The sequence below is a fragment of the Pollicipes pollicipes genome, unplaced genomic scaffold (assembly GCF_011947565.3).
Source record: "Pollicipes pollicipes isolate AB1234 unplaced genomic scaffold, Ppol_2.1 Scaffold_4219;HRSCAF=4965_pilon_pilon_pilon, whole genome shotgun sequence".
NCBI lineage: Eukaryota > Metazoa > Arthropoda > Thecostraca > Pollicipedomorpha > Pollicipedidae > Pollicipes > Pollicipes pollicipes.
This window is the reverse complement of record NW_023596448.1, coordinates 25,993,683-26,006,496: the sequence shown is the minus strand read 5'-3', so window position 1 is coordinate 26,006,496 and position 12,814 is coordinate 25,993,683. Positions and strand designations below refer to the sequence as shown.

The 12,814-nt window shown below is 48.6% G+C and overlaps 1 protein-coding gene across 2 annotated transcripts; it reads right to left on the bottom strand.

Annotated features, from left to right (window-relative positions):
* Positions 1-228: 228 nt before the first annotated feature.
* LOC119095528 (N-terminal Xaa-Pro-Lys N-methyltransferase 1-B) lies at positions 229-6,753 on the bottom strand. 2 transcript variants are annotated; one of them, XM_037218378.1, is made up of 5 exons: positions 6,704-6,753; positions 5,521-5,783; positions 3,785-3,968; positions 2,189-2,297; positions 229-1,737 (listed from the first exon to the last, which is right to left on the bottom strand). In XM_037218378.1, exons 2-5 carry the CDS (start codon positions 5,758-5,760, stop codon positions 1,512-1,514), a joined length of 759 nt encoding a protein of 252 aa, XP_037074273.1. In that variant the 5' UTR covers positions 5,761-5,783; positions 6,704-6,753; the 3' UTR covers positions 229-1,511. The 2 variants fall into 2 exon arrangements, with proteins under 2 accessions (XP_037074273.1, XP_037074274.1); XM_037218379.1 differs by having other exon boundaries at positions 6,728-6,742.
* Positions 6,754-12,814: the final 6,061 nt, after the last annotated feature.

Sequence of the window (12,814 nt, the reverse complement as noted above, 5' to 3'; positions counted from 1 at the left end):
CTTGAATACAACTCTCGAGGAGCTACGTCCTATGCCAAAATATCCTTCAGACTACGGCCCGGCGTGTCCGATCGAAGTAGACCAGAGCAGCATCGATATTGTGGGAAAATGGCAGGGATCCTGACCACGCACCACTGAAATTCACCTGGCTCTTCAGTCTGGACAGTCCAACGAAGGGCTGACAGGGCCAATGCAATATGCATTTTACACGCAAAATGTATTAATAACTTTATACACGCAGTGTATAGCAAAGCATTGCAGTATGATACAATGATCTCCACCTGAGCTGGGCGACATTCTGGATATGAGGACTAACGATGAGGAAAAGTAACCATATAAAATGTTATGATGGACAGGACACTCAAAATAACCTTCCATTGGGCCTGACATCCAGGATTCATTCATGACGAAGGCTGCAAACCGCCGATGAGAACTGCAACGATAAACGTCAAACTTGGCCTTTGCCGACCAGCAGAACAGTCCACAGCAATTAGACACCACCACGGACTACGGCAAACACCGGCACCCACGCGCAAGGCGCTAACGCGAAATGGCGACCCCGTTTGGTTTAGTTCCAGCAATGCGTTGATTGTGCGCTACGGGAAGTGGTAAACACGGCTCATAGTTCAGCCAAAGCACCGTAATGCACAACACCGCCCAATGATCATTTCAAGCAAGGACACTTATGGTAAAACCCTGCCGCTTGACCATGTGCGTATGCGGCACCCCCATTGGTACAACCAGTATTTTCTAACAAGCCTCGTCTGTGAGCTGATGAGACGAGCAGGTACTTTACACAGATGATGTTTCTACTGCAAGGCTGGGATCAGACTGGGATAACACAGCTCCAAGGTCCGTGACAGCACAGCTGGCCCAGCTCCAAGCTCCGTGACAACACAGCTGGCACAGCTTCGAGCTCCGTGACAACACAGCTGGTCCAGATCCGAACTCCGTGACAACACAGCTGGCACAGCTTCGAGCTCCGTGACAACACAGCTGGCACAGCTCCGAGCTCCGTGACAGCACAGCTGGCCTGGCTCTGAGCTCCGTGACAGCACAGCTGGCACAGCTCTGAGCTCCGTGACAACACAGCTGGCCTGGCGCTGAGCTCCGTGACAACACAGCTGGCCCAGCTCAGAGTTCCGTGACAACACAGCTGGCACAGCTCCGGGCTCCGTGACAGAACAGCTGTAGCATCTATCTGCTGTTTTCATCTTTTTAGGCGTGCTACACAGCTGGCCTGGCTCTGAGCTCCGTGACAACACAGCTGGCCCAGCTCCGAGCTCCGTCACAACACAGCTGGCCCAGCTCCGAGCTCTGAGCCCCGTGAATGTGGCTGCGACAGCCAGCGGCACCTTCACCATGCACCGTCCGCGTGTGGACCGTGGACATCGCTCACACCAAAATAACTACAAATGCTCCTCCAAACAGCCTGCCTGACTTCCAGCTGCTTCCTGGACCACCACGTGTCTCGGCAGCACCAGCATATCACAAAACCAGACCTGGCAGCCCTAGGGCTCGTCCGGCCTGAGCACGAACATCAGCACTGCGTACAGGCCACGCGGCATGCCGTGCTGCCGCCTGGTGGCCACAACGCGAAGCTGGGCGTCCGCGAAGATTGTCTCCAACAGGGCGCGCGGTCTCGTGACGCTCGAGTCGGCCGCGTCGTACTCCGACTGGTCGCCCGTGGCCACGTTCTCCTTCACGACAATCACACCGTCGGCGCGCAGGCCTCGGCTGTGGGCAACGACGGGAGTGGCCTGGGGAGGAATTGCTGGGGAAGGCGGTTGCCTTGATGCGCCGTGCCTTTTAGACGCAAATGAAAAAAAAGAATGCGAAGGATGCATTGAAATCCATCTTAAAACACTCTCAGAGTGGAGGTGACCTCATTCCCCAGTGGTCGCATGCTCTCATATCTTGCGAATGCTGTCACATTGGTTCCAAATGGAACAAAAGTTCGCACTATGTTCTTGACTCAACATAGCAGCACAAATCGCGCTCGTCATTGGCGCTGTGTGACGGGTTTGCCTGGTCGCCAGTGATCACGCGTAACGACAAGAAACCAGACTGAGCCGTAATCAGATTATGATTCCTAGTTCAAAGACGGCAGCCGCACCATCACCAGAACAGGGAATGGAGGTACGACATCTAAAGAGAGGCAACACGGCCGGTCTCATAATCCACTCACCGACATCCGACGAAAAACTGCACCAGGTCCTCGTCAGTCAGGTGACCCAACACCCACTGACACCAGATGACGTCATATGAGTTCTCCTCAGGGCTGAACTCCTGCAGGCCTGGCGGCCAGGGAATGGCAAATTACACGTGGCTCAGTGCATTAGCGTTTCCATGGCGATGACAGGCTACACCAGGCATGCGTCACGACTTCGATCCGGACGCGACTTTGCCGGCTTTTAAAAGCACGAGGATATGTGATCACAAGAAGAGAAAAACAGTGAGATCCTTTGACAGAACTCTAAGGCTGGAGCGGCGCATACAACGCACAGATAGCCTGCCTGTACAGGGGTTCCAGAAATGCGGTGGAGGGGATACCCCCAGCCAGCCTGTCGCGCAGTTCCAGCTTCAGGGCTATGGAAACAGAAGATATTAAAACAGGAATGCCGTCCCAGTCTTGGGTCGATTCTTGGCATGTGACGCCGCAGTTAATGCAGGATTTGTGATGAGTGAAGTGTGTGGGGCGGGGGGGGGGGCAGTAATCCCCTTTATATAAGCCAACTGTTTCTTCTACCCTGTGAGTGGAGTTGCACGCCAACAGTTCTATAGAACAAAACCTCACCATGTTCTACGATCAGTTCACACTCATCAACGCAGCGCATTCGCGCAACCAACAAGAGGCCTGCCCCCGGAGATTCGCAAAGCCCGTCGTAAGGTCCAGCGTCTCATGGAAGCACGAGGAAGAAACGATGCAGAATGACATTGGCCCCGACGCGCGAACGGTAGTAGCTCTGCTCTGCGGAGCCCGAAGTAACTTGCGCAGGACTACGGCGGGCAATGCGCAGGACTATGGCGGGCAATGCGCAGGACCATGGCGGGCAATGCGCAGGACCACGGCGGGCAATGCACAGGACTATGGCGGGCAATGCGCAGGACTATGGCGGGCAAGTGTAATCTATGACTCAAACATGCGCGGAAAAGGCTGCTCTGCAGATTAAAGATCTTGAAAGACAGATAATGTTAGCACTTAAAGTGAGCCGCAAGGCATAGTGTAAGGCCCATGAAGGGGTGCCGGTATTGTAGTGGTTAACGCGTCTGCGTTAGCCACTGCACGTCTGGGAAACCAGAGGTACGGGGTTCGATTCCCCGTGGTGCCAGCCCTTCCGGCCAGGGTGAGAGGCAGGCGACGCCATATAGCCTCAGCAGCTGGGTGCGTCGTAAAACCCCAATGGCATGACATGACAAACCCATGAACTTGATGGGGGCTACTAAACAGTAGGAACTAAACAGTAGGTGGTAAGAAATCCGTGGTCCACATGAACATCGGTTGGACTGTCAAACAATCTGACAGCAAACGTACAGCGCTCGAAAAGGGCTATTCTAGCTTTATGCAGAGCATGCTCGGGCACGTGCTGCAGCACATGCGTCTTGGAGGCCGCCATACGGTCGTGATAAAAGTCCAAGCTCTCCAAGCGGTTTCAGGCTATCCGCTACCATATACGAACACAGTCAAAAACATGCATCAGAACACCCGTTACCCAGCCCATGCTGAAGATAAAACCAGCTGATTCTATGAAGAACGCCTAGCAGCGCCCCGTCTCATCCTCACCGGCACAGATGAGCTGGCCAACGTGCTCGTTGTCGCGCAGCGTCTCGCGCGCAGCCTCCACGAACTTTGGGCACTGCTCGACGGCGTCCACGGTATGGAAGCGGCGCGAGAGCAGCAGGCGCGTGACGCGGCCGATGCCGGCGCCGCAGTCCAGGGCTCGCTGGCGTCCCGGCGGCCGCGCCCACTGCCGGCAGTGGTGCGCCACCCTCAGTGGTGGTCCACCGCGCGAGAAGTCGTGTCGCTCCGGAGCATCGCACGCTGCTGGGCTAATTTGTAGTAAAATAAATGCGTGTAATAATATTCACAATGTGCCTGGTATCACAATGCGATCCATTTTTCTAAAAGGTTACGCGGTGCACATCGCCAGGCAGCCTTTCGTGGTGGCTTGGAGACTGCGGCCGCCATCTGAGCGCCCAGACGCCGTAGCGCCCGCCGGCAACTGAATCCGGGCAGGGCATGGTGGTGCTGGCGACTCTTGAAGGGAGTGTTCCACATTTTTATGGGGTTTAAAACTGAAACAGCCATCTTGAAAACCTTTCGGTGCTGTTCACAATCCTGCCCTTCTAAAGACCTACGCCCCTCGAGGTTCTGAGCTACACACCCGCACAAAATGGGGAAACGTATATCGGGAGAGTATTCCAAAGCCACCTTAGCATTCATGATGTCATAAGAACTTCATTCAAATCCTGCCATTCTATGAGCCATGCGGCGATCACGACCAAGAATTATGTAATTGTAATTGTTATATATTAATAACAAAAATGAGTGCAGTTGTTACGGTGTTCATGCCTGGCATTCGTGAGGAAGATTTCTAGCTAGGAAAGGCCGTCAAATGGCTCTAAATCAATGGTGTGCAAGGTACAATGATGTAATCAAACCATGATGCAATAAGGGGCACTTTTACTGAACAGATAATTGTGCTGTCTATAGTAGTCTTTTGCACTCACAAAGCATATCAATAGTTATATGTGAGCCTGTTTCATCATATTTGATGCTTACTTAAATATCTTCCAATTAAAAATATGCTCCTTTATTATGCCATGGTTAGGTGGTAATTCCTATATACGAGCCCAGGCCAAGTGCACACGCAATTCAATGTCTGCGGACCTGACCCCATTGTAGGTTGAAGTATGATGTGACTTGCTGATGATGTCATAATTTGCACACCATTACAAGTGCCAGCCTGCACAGGAAAAGGCATGCTCTGTGGACATGTATGTGTGTAATTGCAACTAATTCATGAAACAAGAACACTTGTGAACACTCTGTCATTCCTTAACATGAGACAAACTACAGAGACTAGAACAAGTTAAACTACAGGCTTGTTGGCAGTGGTTAAATGGCCCATTTCACTGGTGCAGTGGTTAAAGGGTCCATTTTGTTGGAATGGTGTTTAAAGGGTCTGTTTTGTTGGCACAGTGGTTAATGGGATCTGTTTCCACATGTAGGTGGTGTCAGTTTGGCCTGGGGCACCTTCCACCAGTGGCTTTACCCCAGTATCACCACCCAGGCTAGTGGCAACATGTTTTGGAATAGTTTGATTTTCATGGCACAGATCACTTGGTTGACAGCCAGTGTTTAAACAACAAGCTTGCCTTAGTGGTACCTTGGAAATACATGGCACAGTAGTGCGTGGGAGACAAGTTGTGCAAACAGACAGTTCATGCAAACATGGCAATGATATAGACATGCATACAAACAGTAGATGTTATACCACAGATTCTAGAATCCCTTACCTTCCAGATGGTGTTGAGGAGGTCATCAGAAGTCTTGATATCAATGTGTGACACATGACCCAGTCCTCCAAGCATGCCATTGAGTGATGCAGGCACACTGGACCAATAGCTTGCTGCTTTGGTGTAACTGATCAAACTGTTGGGATCTTGTGCACACTCTCCTTCACAACCACTATTTAGTTCTGGTTGTCCACCGGGATTTTCATGGGTGCCGTTGTTTGTTACAGGTTTGTCATTCATCTTTAGTCATAAGGTTGCCACACCTGGAAAACGTGGCGATGAAATTAAACTGAGCATCAAATCAGTTACTTGTGGTCATAAGAACCACCATGCTATAAGATGACAGGTTCAACCACAAAAACAATATATGTATAAAATAATTTTGCACCCTTCCTATTCACTCCAAGTAGCAATGTTATGTCACTAATATGCAGTATATCAATTTAAGTCATTGCACAAGGAGCAAAAGTGAGTCAATGTTAAGTGTGCTATGGTAAGACTGCCTGCAATAACTCTTGGTCTTCAGCCTCTCAGCCACAGGTGCAGCAGATTGAATTAGGGGACCAGAAACAAAGTAAAATAGCAACACAACCCACACAGGAAGTTACAACCACTTTGCTCTTGCACTCCTTGGCCCAATCAAAACATGTAAAAAACACAATATTTTTGTGGCTCTATTTGTAATGGTAAAAACAGGTTTCAATCATAAAAAACATTGTGGCATCATCCATTTCTTTAAGTAGGTAACCTCAAATCTTGGTACTTTGCCCAGCCTTGAACTCTTAACTTGATCCGGCATAAGACATTCTCACAGTGGATGGTAGACAGAGTTTGCTTGGGCAATAACAACTACATAGGTTTTAATATCACCTTATGTCACATTTTCTTGCCAGGGAGGCAAAACTATTTGGTACAGATTATAGAGTTAGCTTATTGCACAGCTTGGGTCATATCTACAGAATAGTCAGTGTTCACATGGTACGGCACCACAAGGGAAAATACAGCATTTATAGGAACTGTCATTTGAGAGGAGCACCTAAACGTGAGATGAACTGAGTTGAAACAGTGCAAGTAATACAAAATATGTTGCACACGCTCAGCAGCGTTTTTCCATCCGTCTCGCATTGCTCCGCACGACCAGGAAAACACAACAAAAATATTTAGATAATTCCCATAAAATAACCTTTCCAATGTACGCAACGCGCACATGCACCGACTGTTCGCGCGTCAACTTATAGCACACCGTCGAACGTCAACTACGTCGCTTCACGTCATTGGCGCGCCGTATATGCAGGTTTGGCAGGATGGCTGCCATCACAAATTCTCTAACACTGCCGAAATTCCCTACAGCTACCAGTGTTGTCTAAAGGACACCTTACGGAGGTTGTAATCCAGGAAATTGACGCCCACAACCCAGAAAATTGTTTTTGGTTCACTTAGTTAATTGACTCTTACGCACAGCCTCTAACCAATATGACATGAGGGTTACAAAGCTTGTAGGTATGTTTTCCGACACTCGCACCCGTAGCTCAGTCGGGTCGACGCGCTACTAATACCAAAATATCATACCGTAGCTCGGTCGATTACAGCTGTCTCGCTGAGATGCCCTTCAGGCTTCATCCGGTGAGGTGGCCTAGCAAAGGGGAAGATTTCGATGAGCATTTGACTCCTTCCCCTGGAGTTGGCGGAGACGCCCTGAGGGGGAATATTTCATAACCTTTTGGGAGCTAAGGTACTTCTAAAGCAGGCTCTCGAATATCCGTCTTAGCGCGGATTCAGAAAGCTCATAATCTCAAAACGAGGCCCTGAGTGACGAAGAGCGGTTGCCATGCTGGAAGGGCCCTATGATCTAATTTCCCCGCCTAAACGATATCTTAGTCGCGTCACTGGGCCAGTGACAGCGGGTCGCAGAAAGTTTGATTAGGTCAGAGTGCCAGGCGGGTTATGCTGAATGTTGCGACACGTTCAACTTTCGCCTCAAAGTTCTACCCTTGAGTCAGAAAAGCCTAGTCAGATTGCAACGTCAGGACTCACACCACAGGCATTGCTTTGCGTAAGCTCTGACCTCATAAATCCGTCCTGCCTTAAAAGGTTCGGACGCAATGCATATATTTTAAAATATATTAATTAATCTCTTATTGTACATTAAATCGCACTGAAAAAAATCGTGGAAAAACAGCTTTGTCGCAGTGGCAAGAAGCATGTGCGTTGTTTTATGTTATAGTAGATGGATACTCTAGCTCAGCTGCAGATACGCTTATTAATATTGTACATCTTCGGCGAAGCTATAACCTCCCCTCATTTACTCCATTTAGAGGTCATGAAGCACGCAAATGAAATCAAAACAGAAATGAACATAAAAAACACAAATGAGCGACATATGTCCGGTCGAACCGAGACCGCCGGGTACTATCACTTCACACGACGGCTTGGGTGTTGAAAGTATGTCCTGCTTCAGGATTAAATTGTCGGATCTGAAAAACAATAATGTGGCAATTGATAGCCCTAGTCGATCCAACCTAGAATCGATAATTTGGGACCGGTCAGTGGCCGTTGACGTCATATTTCGTGCGAAAAATACCAAATTGTTACTCTGGACGACAAAAGCTGTTTTCCGTAAAATTTCATAATTTGTCAATTTGTCTCGCACCAAAAATGAACATATTCCTGCAAGTCTGAATCATGCCGCAATTTTCGCAAAGACGAACTTCAAGTTTCGGTCATGTCAAAGTCAAGTCAGTTTTAAGCCCGTCAGCTCACAGCGTGTGATTTGTGTGTTGTTCCGTCACTCATCAGTGATAATTGCATTAGTCTGGAAACGTCATGGTTATACCCACGGACATGCTCATTACTAATGTATCGACACCAATATGATGCAAGACAGATGCCAGACTTTTATGCATTAAGTTGTTGTACGAGCTTCATGTTAGCTGAATTGAGCCAAATGTGGTAACATCAACAACAGGTGTTTGGGGGTTTCTTAAGGCTTTTATGCGGACCGTTAACAAACGAGAGGTTCTAGGCAATCTGCTTCAAATGAGAAGGGGCTCCTTAACAATTTGGGTCGTTCTCAACCACCATCCTCATCCTCAGCGATTTGTGTCATGAAAACAAGGCTCGCTACCAAACACCAGGATCAGCAACAGAACGATGACGTCATCATTTTCCTTTTCGTTGCCATCCGCGAAATCGCCGTGTCACTTACCAGTCCTTTCTGCTGGAGCAGCTGTCTATTTTTATTCTAGTTACCTGTCTATTGTCTATATGCTTATATGTCTATTCTAGTTACCCATCTTATGCTCCTCGATAAGATTATCTTCCACACGCGGTTTGATTGCACAGTGCCTGTATCAAGAGGGTTAAAGGTGGCTTGTTACATTACGCTCGGAATCTGCGTAGCGAATGTTTCGGTAGTAATTGCGATGCAGCTGCTTGGAATCACTTCCATCTGCAAGAAGGAAACGAGTGATACAGCGCGAGCGCAGTAACTACGGTGGTTAGCCTGTATTGCAGCATATGTATGCTTGCATATTCATGAATTTAAGTCGCAACTTTACCTGCTATAGGTGTGCAACCAACAAGTGATCAACGAGTCAGCGAAGCTTAACTGTGAACTAAACAACCTCTCAAGTAACCATGCATACAGTCGATCTTAGAAAGCTTTGAACGCGCAGGTGTCCAAAAAATCAACGAAACTTAACAGCGCACCAAACAGCTCTCAAGTGACCACGCACATCGATCGGTCTCAGAACGTCTTGAACGCGCACTTGTCTAGAGTTAAGCTGATGGCCCGCTGTTACCAGTGTCCCGAAGGCTGAGGTAGTTGTGTCCGCTGTCAACTGCTGAACGTTACGAACGAATGTGTGGCTTCATTCATTGGAATGGGTTACAATTCCCCAAGGTGGGTTTGCAGTTGTGTTTTGGACACTGATGTAATGTTTTCTGATATTGCGCGCAGTGTATGCACGCTGATCACCGCTTAATCGGTGTTTGTTGTCATTTTGGCCGGGTATTTAATTATCTTCTTTCAAAAAAAACAAAAAACATAACGCAATGCAAAAAACGTTACATTATTTTATTTTGCATGGAGTAGTGCAATATAGCTTACGCAGAATACATGATGTTATAATAACTGATTGTAGCTCACACCCCATGAGTATCTTACTCGTTGTACTGAAGTGCACATTACGTCAAGGGGTTGTCTTACTGAGGAGAAGTATCAAAAAGCTGGCCGCGCAGATGGAGTCGGACTTGCATAACCTAGTTTCATGCATGCAAGCTCAAGTTTCTTCCTGAGCAGTGGCACTGTATGGACGTATCCCAGATATACAGGTCACGCCAACGGTCGGAACGAACAGTTCCACCCGATCAAGTGTTCCGTAGTGTAGATTTAAGCATCCGCAGACCGGACGTGTATTGCAATGAATAAATAGGGCAAACTCTCAAGCAATTCCAAAAAATATCGTCAGCGCGAATGAATTCAAAAGTTAAGGGGCCTGCTACTAAGGAGAAAACAAGAAGCGCGTTCTATGGCAATATAGCCTTTGTCATTTGACTTTTCCCGCACTAAGAGGTCTTCTCTGATCATATCTTCTGTATTTAATCCATCCATTAACCATAAGTCGTGCACATACCCTCCCGCCAATTATTCCCAATCAGTTGCACCCGCTCGTTTCCCACCAATTTGTAGTTTTCCAGCGCTTTAGTTTAAAGTCATGAAAGCACATCGGGAAAATATGCACCCAAAGTTATCCGTTTGCGTTCATTTTCGCAAAAGCAGTGTTAATGAAGGTAGGTGTGACTAAAAGAAACGTTTCTGGCAATAACTGCTCAATATTTCGGAGTAAATGCCCGATATCTTATAAACGTCTTACCCATATTCGTAGTTTTCCCCAAGTTTTGTGCCCAACCCAACTCGTTACTAACTCCATATGGGTGTCAACGGGCCTATTCGCCCCGTGAAACTTTCTTACCAGACTTCATTCCCTTTCATTTTACTGACAAGCAAACTAGATGTTCAAGCAAAAAAGCAAACTAGGTATTGGCAAACTAAACTAGGTGTTAGAGCGATGCATTGAGACAGACTTGGACATAGAACCCTAGAAAAAGCCTGTATCCGGACCCAGGATCTCATTGACATGAAACCCTTGGGATTCCAGATTCACCTTGGGATCCGGACACATGTGTGCAGCGACGGCAGTAGGAGCGGGCCTTAGCAGAAACAATGGGTTGCACAGAATCAACGTCTTTGGACAAAAACATGACAAAAATGCTTCACATTTATTTCCAGATCAAAGCGAGATAGACGCAAGCCTTAGGACAAGTATCCGGCTTCGAAGGACACGTATGGTAGCGCGGCTGTGTCCAGCACGCACCCGACATCCATTTCCTGGTTTTGTGACACGGAAAGCTGCGCGATTGTATTCCTAGCCCACAAGACAGATGCGCTGCCATTTATCACCGCCCGCCAGCGGGCGATTTACTGATTGTCCCGATTGCGCCAGTGCGATCGAGAGCTCATTAAATGGCGCTGGTATCGATCCGCCGAGGGTCCATCTTTTGGGCGGCGCTGGGGGAGCTGGTCCACTCTACAATATGGACGGAAGTTATCGACCCGAACCGCACTCGTTTCAACCAGAGTGTCTGGATCACAATACAGTTCGCTAGGAGTAATGTGTGGCAATTGGATGAGATTGTCGTTGATTGACGATGCCATCTCAGCGGGGCGGTAGCCATAGTTACTCGCGGCCGATGAACGGCAGACATGAGCTTGGAACGCGGCAGGCTTGTGCCCGATACACGTGTGACTGTTTTTGACTTGAATGAAATATAGATTTCTACAAGGGCTCACGTGTGAATAAAAATTTAGCGAAAAGTACATGCATTTCCGCGAACCACGGACTCGTGGTTCGGACTCGGACAGAAATGCAGGTTGATGACCACAAGCTCGGAGTCATCTCAACACTCCAGTGATGCTCAGGGGAGGTCGCGGTGACAACTGACTCAGCGCGCTGTGAGTCAGACGCTGAGTCGAGCGCGCGCCTGCGTCGTGCAGTGACACGGGACTGCTGACGGCCGGTTACAGAGGCACCACCTTCTCCGCCGAACCAGCGGAGGCGGCTGTTCGTGGACGGTCGATTCCTTGAAAATGCCTAGTTATGGCTGACTCAGCTCTGAAAATCGGCAGTGCTTGCCATCCATCCGCAAGCTCCGCAGGGGCCGAGGGTCAAGCGCAAGATCCGCAGGGGCCGAGGGCAGGCGCGCAATCCATACGGGCCGAGGTCAGGCGCAAAATCCGCAGGGGCCGAGGTCAGGCGCGCGATCCATACGGGCCGAGGTCAGGCGCGAAATCCGCAGGGGTCGAGGGTCAGGCGCAAGATCCGCAGGGGCCGAGGTCAGGCGCGCAATCCATACGGGCCGAGGGCGGGCGCAAAATCCGCAGGGGTCGAGGGTCAGGCGCAAAATCCGAGTAGTAAAGAAAACATCAGGTGCAGTGTTCCTCCTGCCCCCACAGTGTACGCTCTTCTCACGGTACATGACGGAGTGCAGTGCATTTTTCTTGAGATCCAGTTAACCCTAAATTTGAGACGAAAATTGGGCAAATGCGTGGACAAACCTGTTTTGACGCATTTCAGGGAAGTTCGCGCCTTTTCATTCTTAAGTAAATATGTGCTTGTTAAAAAGGTTCCCGAATTCGATCCCAGGATCCCATTAACATGGAATCCTATGGGATTCTGTATCCACCCGTGGGCTCCAAACACATACCTGCTCAGCCCCCAATTTATTCTGTGAAACTACGCCCCAGGTACCAATAATTATACTTCAATGCGCTTGAATACAATTTTCACGCAAGCTAGATGACATCTTAATGATATGTCGTTTTCAGAGCTTGTAGGTATTTTACGAGTCAAGAAGCGAATTCATTTTACTTCGCATCCTTACAACAAATGACATGCACCGGGTCGTAGCATAATCGGCGCTCAGCTCGGCTGGCGTGCAGGGTAACCTCCACAAGAAAACCACAAGTCATGAACTACAAAAGCCTGAGCTTATGTTGCTCACAAGTTATGTGAAAATATAGCCCACTTACCGGAAGTGTGAATATCCTTGATCAGGCTACCGCGGTTCACAATTGTATAACCAGCCTTATTCGGCTGTGGACTTTCAGGCGGGGCTGAAGGTACCAGTTAATAATACCGATTTTCTCGCATTTCCTATGACAAATCCATATGAGTCGACCGTCTTAGTCATGCCTCTGGCTCACGAACAAAATGATTCAGACGTGTCCTACCGC

What these genes read in the sequence shown, in the direction of transcription:
- LOC119095528 (XM_037218378.1), bottom strand. Translation starts at nt 5,760, where the DNA reads ATGAATGACAAACCTGTAACAAACAACGGCACCCATGAAAATCCCGGT. An exon ending in TCCTCAACACCATCTGGAAG is followed by an intron (nt 3,969 to 5,520) that starts GTAAGGGATTCT and finishes CACTGCCGGCAG; the next exon opens with TGGGCGCGGCCGCCGGGACG. An exon ending in CAGTTTTTCGTCGGATGTCG is followed by an intron (nt 1,738 to 2,188) that starts GTGAGTGGATTA and finishes CGTTGCCCACAG; the next exon opens with CCGAGGCCTGCGCGCCGACG.